General features: G+C 41.1%; 1 protein-coding gene across 1 annotated transcript in view; it reads left to right on the forward strand.

The window, feature by feature from the left end:
• The window catches only part of ERICH2 (glutamate-rich 2), a 74,204-nt gene extending 59,560 nt beyond the window's left edge, over window positions 1-14,644 (forward strand). The window contains exons 8-9 of the mRNA XM_006866692.1: window positions 13,795-13,866; window positions 14,523-14,644. Coding sequence (XP_006866754.1) covers window positions 13,795-13,866; window positions 14,523-14,644 — 194 coding nt within the window. The remainder of the gene's footprint in view (window positions 1-13,794; window positions 13,867-14,522) is intronic.
• The last annotated feature ends 1,299 nt before the right edge of the window (window positions 14,645-15,943 follow it).

Genomic DNA, 15,943 nt, shown 5'->3' on the forward strand with positions numbered 1-15,943 from the left:
CATCATATCGTATTTCATTTCATTGAAATCCCCTCCATGCATCATCAAATAACCAAAGGATACACCCTACAGGCCCACCCACCCTGGCTGTCAGCAAACTGCTCCTCTCCCTCCCTGAGTCCCGTGTCCCCAGCCACTCCATCTGTCCATGCCATCATCTCTGTTTCCATGCCTGGCCTCAGTGCCTCTCTGGGTAGGGTCACACTTTCGGCTTCTCGCTTGATGGTCCCAGGGACCTCTGCTCCTGGGCTGCAAAATCAATCAATCTCCTCCTTTTGCCAAGGAGAAAAGAAAAAATCTTCCTCTACATTTCCAACCCTCACAGTTAGTCGTGGCAGCAGGTATTCACTGTTGTACCACAAGAGTCTTATTCCCATTTCCTTTACTCAGCCCCGTCCCAACAGTTTGGAAATCATTCAGTGGAGGTTCTGCCTATCCCTGCCCGGTCTGAAACTAGGCTCCCTCCTGAAAGCTTGCAAGCCAGTTACTTCTTGCCTTTATAGCCCCCCTCCCCCCATCCCATTTTGGGTCTGGGCAGTTTCCAGCCCTGCCTCAAGGTATTCCAGTCAGTTATAGGCTAAAGACGGGCTTACATGTTTTCTGTTGTGATGTTTCTGGCTATCCGCCCCAAAGTGTCTATTTCACAATGGTACGCAAGGGAGACCAAGATTCAAAAGACAGCCAAGCATCCTAACATTATTCCCCTCTTTTCCCCTTTCAAGCCACGCCTCAATCCCTGTGTCCTGAAGCCCTGTTATTCCAAGGTTGTGCATACATCGTCATATACCTCTGTCCCAACTAGTCCATGCAAGCCTGCACAACCATCCTCCCATCCACCTTGTTCTTCTTTTTCCCCTCCCCCTTCTTATGTATTGCCAGCTCCCAGGCTCTCCTGTGTCTATTCCCTACCATGTGTTCTTCTTCCCCTCCCCCCTTCCCCACCTCTCATCCCATACCTACTGGTGATCAACACTTGTATATATAGATTCCACCCCCCCCTTTGGGTGGGTTCTTTTTCTTAATCTTTTACAATAATGGTCTTATGCAGTATTTCTCCTTTTGTAACTTAATTTCACTCAGCATAATGTCCTCAAGGTTCATCCATGTTATGCGATGGCTTGCAGCTTCCTTGTTATTCTTCAAGATAGCATAATATTCCATTGTGTTCATGTGCCACACTTTGTTTATCCATTCTTCAATTCATGGGTATTTGGTTGTCTCCATTTTTTTGCTATTGTAAATAATGCTGCTATGAACATTGGTGTGCATATATGTACTCACGTTATGGCTCGTATTTCTTGTGGGTAAATACCAAGTAGGGGAACTGCTAGGTCATAAGGTATTTCTATTTCCGACCTTCTGAGGAAGCGCCACATTGCTTTCCAGAGTGGCTGAACCATTTGCAGTCCCACCAGCAATGTAGGAGGGTCCCAGTCTCTCTGCATCCTCCCTAGCATTTATTGTCCTCTGCTTTTTTGATCTTTGCTGTTATTGCTGGTGTGAGACGATATCTCACTGGTGTTTTGATTTGCATCTCTCTGATGGCTAGTGATCGTGAACATTTCTTCATAAGTTTTTTTAAAAAACTTCTTAGCTCCCTTTCTACCCCAGAGTTCAACATGTGTGCTGTGGGGGAAATCACCTGTGCACTTACAGCTCCTGAGGTTTTAAATTATTGCGCCAACCCTATATGACCACCACCCTGTATGATCAAGTGTGAATCTTAGCCCAGATTCCCAACTGACAAAAGTCCCCATGGAAAAAAATAGTCAGTGACAGACTTTTGTCTTCTGTTATGGAATGAATTGTATCCCCAAAATTATGTGTTGTCAGTCTTGATCCTTAAACCTTGTAGTGAGGAGTCCTGGTGTGGTGCTGTAGGATAAGTACTGAATGGCTAACCGTAAGGTCAGCAGTTAAAACCCAGCAGCCACTCCTCAGAACCCTATACAGGATTGCTATGTCAGCACCAACTCGACAGCACTGAACAACAATAATAACAATACCTTGTGGTTATAGTGCCATTTGAGAATGAATTTTCTTTGTTACGATAATTAGATAATAGTAGTGTAGGGTCTGAAGTCAATCTCTTTTGGGATATAGTATAACCTATGAAAACCGTAACTTGTGTAAATGGTAACATGTCAGAGAAGGAAAAGGCAAATACTTTTCCCTAAATAGAGGTCAGTAGAGAAGTGTTGGTTGCATCCTGTCAAAGACAGAAAACTCATGAATCTCAGAAAAACAAGGCAGTTCCATCACAGATTTAGCTATATTAAAAGGCAGATTAAACAAGCAAGCGATAACAGAGTAAAAGATATATGCCGCATGATCACCAAGGAACCAATAGAAGGTGAAGAGACAAGGACCTTTCCCAGAGCACACAGAGAAAGAGATCTTCCCCTGGAGCCAGAAATTCAGGTGCCTAGCCTCTTAAACTGTAAGAAGATAAATTCTGTTTGTTGAAGCTACCCACTTGTGGTATTCCTGTTGGTCAGTACTAGGTAACTAAGACTCTCACTGAAAGGCTCTCGTCTGTCTGCAATTTTCATTCACAGACTCCTATTTTCTTCCATAGCTCCCTGATGTGTTTTGGTTTTTTTTTAATATTATTTTTTTAATTTATAGCAAAATAATTGTTATGGTGAGGGCTTTGTTTGCCAGGGCCTACTCTATCCAGCTCAGACTTGAAGTTCTGACTTAGTTTACACACTGATCTGCAAGGTTCCTGTGCCCTTTGATTTATTAACAAATTTAGTAGGAACACGCAGATGCCACATTGAGAATAAACTCTAAGGGAAAGGATGGAATGAATCAGTGGTACCAGTTCAGAGGTATCAGGTAATCCAAACAAGTACTGGCAGCTATGCAAATGATGGGAAGTGGTTGGATTCTGGAAGCATTTAAAAGCAGAACCATCTGGATTTGCTGATGAGTTAGTTAGATATGGGCGATATGTGAGAGAAAACAAGAATAACCTTAAGTTTTGGAGCCAAAGTCTCAAGAAGAATGGAGTTGCCACTAATAGAGAGAAGATACTGGAAGGAGTGCTTTTGTGAGAAAATTTCATGAGTTTAGTAGTAATAAAAGATGCCTAATAACAGTAATGCAGGAGAAAGATGAGACTTTCTGCTCCCTCAAATATAATGCAGCCTATACAATCGCTATGAGACGGAACCAACTCAAAGGCATTTAACAGCAACAACAACATTAACTATCATAATGTTTGTCTCTGTGGCAACACTTTACATGCATTATATCATTTATTCCTGCCAATCATCATGTTGTTGTTAAGTGCTGTCAAGTTGGTTCCAACCCGTAGGTACCCAGTATAGGGTTTCCAAGGAGCAACCTTGCGGTTCAAGCCAACTTTGCAGTACAGCACATTGACCCACAGTGCCACACTAGAACTCCACCAATTGTCAAAGAAGCTAAGAATTATTATAATGTCCATTTTTCTAGAACAGAAAGCTGAGACATATGTGAAGTAACTTCTCAAAGTTACATGTCTGTTAAGTGGCTGAGTCAGACCTGGAAGGATATACTCTGAACCAGAATTTGCCATGAAGTACCGAGTAAATTCTGACTCATAGCAACTTTACAGAACAGAGTAGCACTGCCTCATAGGGTTTTCTAGGCTGAAATCTTTACGGGAGTAAATTGCCAAGTGTTTTCTCCTATGGAGTCAACCTTTCAGTTTGCAGCTGAGCACTTTAACCATTGCATAACAAGGGTCCCTTTGCCATAAAGTAGAACTGGCATCACATGAACTGTCTGATCTGATCCATTTATATATAAAATAAAGAGGTGTTTCTCTAGAAAAAAAAAAAACCTTAGCCCTTCGAGGTAAAATTATCATACTTAGTAGAAAAGGGAGGAACCCTTTTAGATACTATTATCTGAACCAATCTCCCCAGATCTTTCAGGCTTCGTCTCTGCTTCTAAGCAGATGCTGAGACCTCAGGGGAGACATCTCATCGCTCTGCTTCATATCTTATTTATAAGAACGGTGTGAAATAAGAGATGTGTAAAGTTCCTCTGGCCTTTAGATCCTTTGATTCCTTGACAAATTTAAAATAAAATCTTACTGATGTTTTTAAAATGCTCCACTGCCATCAAGTGGATTCTGACTCATGGCGACCCTATATAGTTTCTGAGAATGTAAATCTTTACAGCAGCAGACAACCTCATCTTTCTCTTGTTGTTGTGATAATGTTGTGGTTGGTAAAAGCCACTGAGTCGGTTCTGACTCATAGTGAACTTGCTGCATAGGGTTTCTGAGGCTTTTTAAGTCTTCATGGGACCATAAAGCCTCATCTTTCTCCCATAGAGTGGTGGGCAGGCTCAAACCATGAACCTTGTGGTTCACAGTCCAATACTTACCTTATGGATGGAGCCAGGGTGCTCCATTACAGATAATGTTGTTGTTGTTGTTAAGTGCTGTCAAGTTGGTTCTGACCCATAGCGACCCTGTACAGGGTTTCCAAGGCTGTAAAATCTATGGGAGCAGAAAGCCTCATCTTTCTCCCGTGGAGTTGCTGGTAGTTTTGAACTGCTGACCTTGCAATTTGCAGCCCGATTCATAACCACTACACTACCAGAGCTCCTTATAGGACTCATAATATTAACTTACATATTGTAGGGTTAAAATTAAGTCTCCTAGTAAAAGTCTTGGAAGTAAAAATGTAGTATAGATGGCATTTAATAACAATAACCCTAGCTTGCCTCACACAGAATCCCCACTCTGCATGGACTAATTCTTAAACCATTGCCTAGTTGTTTTTTAAATTATAGTATGTTTAGCACTACCAATTTTATCAGAGTACTTGTGTGGCACTGTAGGATAAGCACTGGACTGCTAACCACAAGGTCAGTGGTTCAAACCCAACAACCTGTCTTTTGAAACTGTGTATAGGGTTGCTGTGACTTAGAACGGACTAGATGGCACTTAACAACAACCTGTTTTCTATCTGAGAAAGTCGCTGTGTGGCACTAAAGATTAAATGCTCGTCTACTAACCAAAGGCTTGGCAGTGTGAGCCACTAGCGGTACCTTGGAAGGAAGGCATGGTGATGAGTTTCTGAAAGGCCATAGCTATGACAATTCTAGTGAGTGCAGCTCTACTCTGCAGCACACGGGGGCGCCAAGAGTTGGAATCATCTCAGTGGCAGCTGGTGTGCTTATTTTATGTCCAGGTAAACAATATACCTTTTCAAATCCTTTCCAGCACTTTTGAACTTGGTTGTTGTTGTTAAGTGTCATTGTGTCAGTTCTGACTCATAGCAACCTTGTATAGGGCTTCCAAGGAGCAACTGGTGAACTTGAACTGCTGACCTTGCAGTTCAAACTGACTTTGCAGTTCAGTGGGTTAACCATAGTGCCATACCAGGACTCTTTTGACCTTTGCAGCCATCAAATAAAATATTTTCATCAAAAATATTTTTGGTGTCCTACAATCATAGAATTTCTAATCAAAAGTCTTCAGAATCATTTTCACCCTTCTGGTGTAACGCTGTAGTATAAGCAGTAGACTTCAAGGTCAGTTTAAACCACAAGGCCAGCGGTTCAACCTCACCAGCCTGTACAGTGTCACTGTGAATCAGAACCAATTCGGCGGCACTTAACAACATGTTTATAAGTAAATTAACGGGAACAGAGGGGTTATACTGCTTGCTCAGTACCACTCAGGGTGTCAGTAACACAGCCAGAACTTGAAGCCAGGCCCCTTTCCTTTCCCTTTTACTTCTCTGTGGTGGTTAAGGTTGTTGTTGTTGTTAAGTGCCATCGAGTTGGTTCCGACCCATAGTGATCCTGTATAGGGTTTCCAAGAAGCAGCTGGTGAGCTTGAACTGCTAACCTTGTGGTTCAAATTGACTTTATAGTCTAGCATATTAACCCACAGCACCACACTAGGAAATGAGTAATATAGTTGCTCTGGATTTCAATTCTCTGAGTGTTGTTTTTTTGTGTGTATGCATGTATGTGTGTAGCTTAGTTCTGGGAAATTGTATATATATATATTTTTTCCATATCCATCAATCATTTTAGAAAGCCTCTGACTGAAGCTTAGGGAAGATAGGCACTGATATGCCCATCTGTCAGCCACTTCAGGCTGTTAGCCCTGTGCTATACTACCTAGACAGCATGTCCTCAGTCAGATGCTTGTTGACTGGACTGGAACCAGTGAGTAATGCATGAAGTGCCAGGTCAGGGCAGATGAAAACGTTCAAACTGATCTACCTTAATGGCATCTATATATCTATATCTATATCTATCTATCTATCTATCTATCTATCTATATATATATATATATACACCCTTTTAAAACTTTCTGCCCCTCTCCCTTTCTCTTTCCTTCCTTTCAACATGTAGCTGTGGAGCCCCGCCTCTATAGATGGCACTGTAGAATAAGCACTTGACTACTAACTGCTAGGTCAGCTCCTCGGAAACCCTATACAGGGTTGTTATGAGTCAGAACTGACTCGACAGCACTTAATAACAATGAACAACTCTGTATCAGACACTATGCTGAGAGCTGGAGGGAGAGCCGGAATGGAAGTACATATACTCTAAACCCTCTTGGGGTTGACATCAGACATGGCTTGGTTTGATTTTCACCCCTACTGGGTCACCCAGCTATTTACTCTTGTCTATCATTGTCAAATAGTGGTTCCTCTAAAAATAAGGCATCCCAAACCAAAAATCTTCCGTCATCAAGTCAAATTGCAACTCATAGTTAGAAGAGTGCCCATAGGGTTTCCAAGACTGTAAATCTTTATGGGAGCACACTGCCACATCTTTTAAACTGCTAACTTTTCAGGTAGTAGTCAAGTCCTTAACCACTGTACCATCAGGGCTCCTTAAACTAAGGATTGCTGTTGTTGTTACGTGTCATCATGTCATAGCAACCCTGTATAGGGTTTACAAGGAGCAGCTGGTGGGTTTCAACTACTGACCTTAGGGTTCGCAGTTCAGTGCTGATCCTACAGCGCCACACCAGGAGTCCAAAGTAAGTGTTAGTCTGTAGGAAAAGGAGCTTCAAGGGACCCTAAGACAGGCTTTATGATCTAGAGAGCTAGTTGAGAAAGAATGTTGTTCCCAAAGGAAGGAGTTAGGCAAATAATCCCAAGGATTGTGGTGGTTGGAGGTACCCATGCAAAAAAAGATTGCATACCACTGAGGCAGAGTCCCATACAAGTATGAGACTTTACGGAGGCCAGGGTTGGCAGCACGAATTAAGGATCAAGGAAGAAGGGAGAGTTGCAGACAGATTCTATCTCAGGGAATTTAGATCTTTGATGCTAATAGGAATACTTGGTTGAGAGCTATCCAAAGACCCTCTATGTAGTCAGAGCAACAGGCAAAATGTTTGTTTTTTTTCCCTGTCTATCCTGGATCTCAAAATATCTTATATCTTAATTCTTAAATCTAAATGCTTGCAGTATATTCTTCTGTCTGTCTCTTTTTTTCCATCTTCCTAGATGTATATGGGGGAGCACAGTGGCTCTGTACAATAAGGAATGGAATGCAAGCCACAAGGTTAGCCATTCAAGTCCACCAGCTGCTCTGTGGGAGAAAGATGAGGCTTTCTGCTCCTGCAAAGACTTACAGCACCAGAAACCCTATCCAGGGTTTCTATGAGTAGGAACCAACTCAATAGCACACAACAACAGCTCTCTATATGTATAAATTTATATATCCAAAATGGATTACATATATACATATCTTAAGTATTTATATGTGTGTTTTGTGCATCTATGATGGAAGAATCCTTGAACAAATTATTTAATCTAAAACAGTTTTTTTTTTACTGAGTTATTAGTAACTCCACTTTACAGATGAGGAAACTGAAATTTAGAGAAAAGACCAAATCTGCACAAGGTCCCATAACCCACTAAGTCATAGAATTAGGATTAGAACCCAGGTTTGACTTTAAAGTGATTTTTCCAGAATATTCCCTTTTCTCATTTGATGAATAAGCTTATTTTTCTTGTCCAGGAAACAAAGACTTAGAAAAGATAAACTTGTATGGATCATTCAGATTAGAAATGGCTCATATGGGTGACTTGTAGTGGTTGTGTTCCATAGAGTGTGTTCTGACTCATAGTAATCCTGTATAAGGTTTCCAAGGAAGCTGCTGGTGAGTTTGAACCACCGACCTTGTAGTTCAAATGTCTTTGCAGTCTGGCGCATTAACTCACAGCACCACATCAGGACTCCATATGTGTGTGTTTATGTATATATACATATAGAGAGAGAGAGAGGCTTTCTGCTCCCGTAAAAGATTTACAGCCTCGGAAACCCTATAGAGGGTTGCTATGAGTTGGAACCGACTCCACAGCACATAACAACAACAAGATAGATAGATAGATAGATAGATAGATAGATAGATAGATAGATAGATAGATAGATAGATAGATAGATAGATAGACAGACATACATATGACAATTCATTTGTATAAAAGAAGACCTCCATGTTCCTTCAAAAATGTTTTGTCTGTTCATTTTCTTGACTACGGCTGCTCTTTTTGGGAATTTTCCTGCTGTCCCTTTTTCAGTAAAGTCATTTATATGTTGGTTTGGCTGCAAGGCTTCCTACCTGATGGCTCACGTACCCTGTGGGCTCGTTCTCTTTGTGTTCTGCCGTTTAAAAAAATTTGTACTTGGTTCTCCCAAGAAATTATTTTTATGTAGGCACAGGCTTGAATTTTATCTGCCATCCACAGTTTTTTATGTGGTCCTCATATTTCCTCAGACATTTTCCTGCTGGCTCATGCAGAACTGATATCTCTGCTTCTGCCATTTCCTGCCAGGCATTGGAGGCAGCCTGGAAAAATGGTTTTTAAATGAGACTGAAAGTCAAGAGCCCCAAGTCCTTTCTGCAGTTCATCTCCTGATTGACTGTGAGACTGCAAATCAATCTTCCTATTCCTTGGTCACTTCACCTGTAAGACAGGATCCAGAGGCTCAGTCCTGTCAGGGTGCCACACTTCCGCTCACAGGTCACCTGGGCTTCTATGCCTGAAAGACCTGTTTCATATATTATAATCATAATTGTTTAAGAATAATACCTTAAAACTGCTTTAAAGATTATCACTTAAAAACCTAATGCAAATAGAAATGTATCTTCAGAAAAGATAGTTCCTAAAAGAGTTGTCTATTTAGTTTTAAGTACAATGAAGGCCCTTTTCCTCTTAGCCTATGTTGTTGTTATTGTCATCGAGTTGGTTCCAACTCATAGTACAACAGAACCAAACACTACCCAGTCCTTTGCCATCCTCACAATTGTAGTTAAACATTCGCCTATTACTATAGGGGTATTATGTGGGGGTAAATAGACTGCTTCCAACTTGGTGGTGGTGTGGTTATGTGCCGTAGAATCAGTTCTGATTCATAGCGGCCCTGTACAGGATTTCTGAGGCTGTAAATCTTTACAGGAACAGAAAGTCTCATCTTTCTCCCGTGGAGCAGCTGGTAGTTTTGAACTGCCTACCTTAAGGTTCACAGCCCGATTCGTAACCACTACGCTACCAGTCTATATTCATTCGTTCATTAAGTTTTGTAATGTTTAGGAGCTCCTTGTGTGCCAGGCATTGTACTGGGGATGCAACAGTGAACAAGATGGACATACTTTCTGCAGCCTCCAGTCCAATTAGCTAATGGGCCCATAGACAGCAGAACCTCCTTACTCCCATTACCAGACCTTCAACCAGACAGAAACATCCAGTGAAAGCTTGGGAAAGAGCCAAGCCTTTCTCTAGACTCAGAACCATTCCAGGAAAAGTAATCATGTGTTGTTATTAGGTGCTGTTGAGTTCGTTATGATTCATAGTGACCCTATGCTCCAACTGCTTTATCTACATTATCTCAGTGCTCCATCAAAATAGCCTGATGATGTGGCAGGTGATAACGTTACTGATAGGGAAACCAAGGTACATAAGATATTAAATATTTCCTCCAAGGCCACCCAGCTAGACACTGGTTGTCACATATGGTTGTCTTTCTCCGGGGCTCTGCTTCCCTCATGGAAGCCAGGTTCAGAAATAACCCCCAGCACATGCTAGAAGTTTTTCTCATCTTTTTATAAACCTTATTAGACTATTAAAGTGTAATAAGAATTTTGGAGCTAGCCCTAAGATGCTATTATTGAGCTGAGTTACAAAGCAGATGCCTTTCCCCCACTCTGAAAATTGATGATTGCCTATAGTTTTTATTAAGCCCTCAGAGTACCCGATCTTGTGCTCCAATCCCATGGGACAATCCTACTTCCAATATGAAATGTTCTAAACCGTCATCCAAGGAGTCTTCTTTCAAGATTTCTTATTAAGTGTACCCCAGAAAGAATTCCATGGACAAATACGTTTTGGGAAACTGCATTCTCCTCTCTGTGAGATTCATAATACTTGCTGTTATTAAGTGCTGTCAAGTCTGCTCCAACTCACATTGAGTATAGGGTTTCCAAGGAGCGACTGGTGAGTTTGAACCACCAACCATGCAGTTCAAACTGACCTTGTGGTCCAGTGCATTTGGTTCTATAAAATGCTGCAGTTGCCTCTGACTGTAAATTTTATTTAATCTAGTTTCCCAGGTTAGCATCTTAAGAAATTAGTGTCACAAGGAACAAGTTGAAGAAACTGCACTACAAGGAGACTTAGCCCCCAGAGAAAGATTTAGATCACTAGTGATAATGTATATTTTACTCCAAGTTAAAATGTATAAAAAGTTTTTTAGAAACTTGAAAAGATATATAAAATACCAATTTTTAAAAAATACAAAACTCATTAATGTCAAGTTGAATCTGACTCATTGTGCTTTAGAGTTTAAAACCTAAATCATTTGACTCGCGAATGATTCCAGCCAAGCATAACTTAATTCCATCTTGTGCCTAGGTCTGAGTGTTCAGATGCCAGTTTTTCTTGAGTATTTCTTGCACCTCTGACAGCTGAACTACAGGAATTAGAATATATTTGAAAGTGGATTTTGGATCACTTCCCCCAGCCAACACAGGAATAACAGAAACCCCCTCACAGGAGCTTTCCTAGACAGCCCCTTAGAGGCTGGTTGTGAAGTCGTACCTCAGAGGCAGTCCTGCCAAGCTTTCCTATTTAAAACAATCACCTACCTGTGTGTGTGGCGCACTGCTGCTGTCAAGTGTGGTTGTGGAAGGAGATTCATTTGTTCTCTGTGCTCTATAGAACTTTGGAATTCATCATGTATCGTATCAATGGTTTCCCTTGTCCCAGTAGTCTGTTTTGTCTTATTTTCACTAATGTTTGAGACTTAATAAAGAGTCCCTACTGGTGTGGTGCTGCAGGTTAATGAGCTAGACTATAAGGTCAGTGGGTCAAGCTCACTTGCTGCTGGGAGTCAGAACTGACTCGACAGCACTTAACAACAACATAATATTTATATGGAGTCCTAGTGTGGTACAGCAGATTAATGCACTGGACTGCAAAGTTGGTTTGAACTGCAAGGTTGGCAGTTCAAACTCACCTAGGAAACCCTATATAGGGTCGCTGAGTCGGAACCAACTCAATGTCACTTAACAACAACAACGACAATATTTATGTATGGGAAGATGGGTTTGTTTTCTCCCCCAGAATCACATCAATCTTATAGGACAGAGTAGTACTCTATAGAACTGCCTCATAGGGTTTCAAGGGCTGATATCTTTACAGAAGCAGACTGCCACATCTTTCTCCTGCAGATCTGCAGGTGGGTTCAAACTGCCTACCTTGCTGTTAGCAGTGAAGCACTTGACCAATGCACCACCAGCGCTCCTTAAAAATATTTACAAAAAAAAAATTTACAGACTCTTCAAAAACAGTCACACTAACCCGGATTGGTATCAAGTTTAATTATGTTCTTGGATTGGGAAATAGAAACACTGGTTTGGCATACCAGGATAAAAGCCATGGGGTAGGATTCTTTGAACCAATGGCACCTGGTTGAACCATCCAGTTACTTTAGCCAGGCGAATAGCACACTTGATGTTTTAGTGCCCCCTGGGGGCCATCACGATATTTCACCAGAAGTTGTTAAGTACCATGGAGTCGGTTCCAACTCATAGTGACCCTACATAGGGTTTCCGAGGCTGTAAATCTTTACGGGAGAAGAACACCTCATCTTTCTCCCTTTCAAACTGCTGACCTTGAGGTTAGCAGCCCAATTTGTAACCACTGTGCTACCAGGGGAAATTACTACATTTAAATGAAAGATGCAGAATTCTGAATACTTCTCAAGGCTAGTAGGGGGAAGGTAGAGATCTATAGAGCAATACCTGAAAGAATAAATGAAATCACTTAAAACACTCTGAAACAAATGACATAACTCTTTCTGGCATCTGAGATACTGGTAACTATCAACTAGTCTTAAAAAAAAAATCTGATAGAGTTCAAAGGAAAGACGACACCACCACATAAGGATCAGCAAAAAGAAACAGAGTGTTAAATCTGGGCCTGATGAGCAAGGGAGGATGTTAAACAGGTAATGACTGGGGTGTGGTCTGGGGTAGAAGTTACCAGGATGAAGAGAAAGAAGTAATGGCAGTTTTGCCTATTTGAAAGATGACTTTTAAAATGCCACGGCTGGGTTGCATCAAAAAGCTGTTTCTTTGTGTTCAGAAGCTGGGTGAGTAAGAGGAGATGAGGGAATAGCCGACCTCAGGGTACACAGTGTGGTCTCCTTATTTTGCAGGATTTGTAAACTTTGTTGGGGAATTATTCAAGAAATGCTTTGGCTGCTAACCTATAGGGAAGTCATATTGGAGTGATGGAGATCCCACTCTTTGGATCCACACCCTTTGTCATGAAGTTGATTCTAACTCATAGTGCCCCTATAGAACACAGCAGAACTGGGTTTCCAATGCTGCTTTAGGGAAGCAGACTGCCGTATCTTTCCCCTGTAGAGCAGCTAGTAGTTTCGAACCACCAGCTAAGCACTCCACCCCTACATCACCAGGGCTTATCCTTTGGATCATTCACTGGCAAGTCAGTTACAATTCATAGCAACCCTGTAAAGGGTTTCCAAGGAGTGGCTGGTAGATTTGAATCACCAACTTTGCAGTTAGCAGTCCAGTGCTTATTCTACAGTGCTATACCAGGGCTCTTTGGACAGAAAGTAGAAAATACAATGAGGATTATAAGCACTGGACTGCTAACCACAAGGTCGGTGGTTCAAATCCACAAGCTGCTCCTTGGAAACCCTATACAGGGTCACTATGAGTCAGAACCAACTCAACAGCACTTAACAAAAACAAACTCCCTACTTATGAGGGGATTCTGTTCTGATGACTTCATTATAAGTCAATTCTGACATAAGTTAAATACCTATCCTTATTTTCAGTTTTCATTATTATTGCTTTTTTTTAAAATTGCCTTTTGTTATCAAGTATCTTTATAAGACCCATCTTTGTCATTGGGGGTTGGAAATGTTACATATAAACAACTGCATATGAACACCTGAGAATGACAACAATCAGCAAATTACATCCTGTAACATTGTATGCAGTGTGCATTACTAATAGTAAGATGTACCCCACCACCACCACCAAAAAAAAAGACAGTCATGAGTGTGGTTCATTGTGACTCAATTGCGTCATAAGTTGGGGACTGTGTATATAAGTAGAGCATTTTCTCTATTTGCACTTAGATATATCTTCAGTATAATTGCTAGTGTTCATCACTTTGTGCGTTTTTACTTGCTCTGATTGACAGTTGCAATCTCTTTCTAAAGATCCTGTTTTGCTGAAATACTTTGACCATTAATAACACACATTTTGTTGTCCATTTTCAGTCCTGATCTATGAACCAGAAAATCCTGAGGCCAAGGAATTTTTCTCACTTATTGAAGAAATGTTGCTGATGGGTAAATTAAAAAAAAAAAAAAAATTGAAATACCTTCTTTCTCATAAAACTATGAGCAGTCACTATTTAAAAACCCATTATCTTGGGAGATTGGCCAAGTGCATCTACATGAAGTAGTTAAGAGAGGGTCAATGGCTGCCTTGGATGATTTAATGAAAACTAGGTGATCCTGTGTGGATATGGTCATGGTGACCCCTTCTCTCTGTGGAGTGGAAGTGTCCAAGCTACACAGCCTCCCCAGGACCAGACAGCTTTTTCAGAGGGAGCAGGACATGTTAATCATCCCAGGTAGCAGGGTATTACCCCACAGTGCTAAGAAAAGCCAATACTCTGTGAACTACCCTAAATCTTACTTCCTCTCATTCTATATAAGTAAAAATTACACTGACAACAGTAAAAATACACATGTATTGTTATAGACCCAGGTTCTAAATTAACTTGAAATCCACAAACATCTTTCTGTCAGCAAAATTGTGTTTCTTCTTTATCTCACTTCTTTCACCTTATGCACACTTAGCAAAGTTCAGCTCGGTTTTATCATGTGCCAAAAAAGATAGGTATTTCTCAGTTGAAGGGAGGGGCAGAGAGAATTCTGATTTTTCCAAGAGTGGAACTATTAGGAAGAATTTGAAGCAATTCTCTTCCTTTCTTTGGCAGAGAAAACTCAGAGTCTTGAGGAAGATCATGAAGACAGTGAAGAAGACAGCAGTGCTGAGAGTGAAGGAGAAAGCAGCGAGGAACTGAGTGAAGAGAGCACTGATGAATGTGAAGATGGATGATGAAGCTTGCTACTGTGTTTTAAGCTTTAAGCTTCCTCAGCACTGTGCACCATGGATTTGTCATTAATCTGTACCATGGAAATACAATGAAGAAAGCAGTATTTTGTCTAACTGTTCTTTGTAGGATGCCTTGTTCCTTTGAATTTACCCATCTTCTTAGTGGAAGCTCCTTCTTCATATTTAGGCTTTAGGTCATTGTGAATTCCTCAGAGAGGAAGACAGTAATTGCAAATACTTACGTAACACTAACTAGATGCCAGGTACTGTTCAAACTGCTCTACACAGGTTAATGTATTCAATTCAACAATCCCTTGAGGTAGTGGTGTTATTATGCCCATTCTGGAGAGGATGACAGTTCGTTCACATGAGTTGAGTATAGGAGGAACTGTATTCATTTCCTATGACTACTGTAACAAATAGCCTCAGCCCTGGTGGCTTAACATCATGTAGATCTATGATCTTACAGTTGTAGAGGTCAGAAGTCCACAGTCCATCTCAGTGGGCCCAGATCAAGGTGTTACTAAGGCTGCGTTCCTTCTGGAGGCTCTCGGGGAGAATCTGTTTCAGGGCCTTTTCTAGCTTTTAAAACCCACCCTGCATTCCTTGACTCATGGCCCTCTCCTTCCATCTCAAATGCCAACGATGTCTCCCCGAGTCCTCTAAGCCCTCTCTCTGCTGTTCCACTTTTTTTTGTAAAACTGACATTTTTTTTTTTTTTGTAAAACTGGACAATTTTACTGTTTTTCTTTAAAATAACATCATAAATAATTCTTGATGACTGCAGACGGGTAAGACTATTTGGTAGTACTCAGAAACACATGATTTTCCTGGTTGTAGTCTTCACCAATAAGGAATGACTTACAGGAAACTGCTGCCAAACCAGTAAGACTGCATTTATGCATCCATCACTTTTAGGATTGTTGGTAATCTGAGCATATTTCCCCCAGATAACCTTGTGTCACCAGGCCCAACTCGCTCACATTCACTGCAATGACAGTCCCTTTGGTGATCCCACCCAGAGTTGTATAGAGTGGGGATGAGGGATTCTTCTTCACATCAAGTATTGGTAAGCAAAAGGTGGCTTTAAATTCAGGATGTGTTACATGAGCCTCTTGAAACATAAGCCCATTGGTCTGATGAATCTTTCATATATTAGGTGGTTTTCATGTAAAGCCATCTCCAACAAAGCAGACTTTAGTAACCATCTTTTTTCTTGCTTTCTGTTTTTCTCTCTAGTCCAAATAACTTTTAATACTTCTGTTTCTCCCTGGGCACGGACTTTGGGCAGAGGGCCTTCCC

This window comes from Chrysochloris asiatica, unplaced genomic scaffold, assembly GCF_000296735.1.
Source record: "Chrysochloris asiatica unplaced genomic scaffold, ChrAsi1.0 scaffold00094, whole genome shotgun sequence".
NCBI classification, from domain to species: Eukaryota; Metazoa; Chordata; class Mammalia; order Afrosoricida; family Chrysochloridae; genus Chrysochloris; species Chrysochloris asiatica.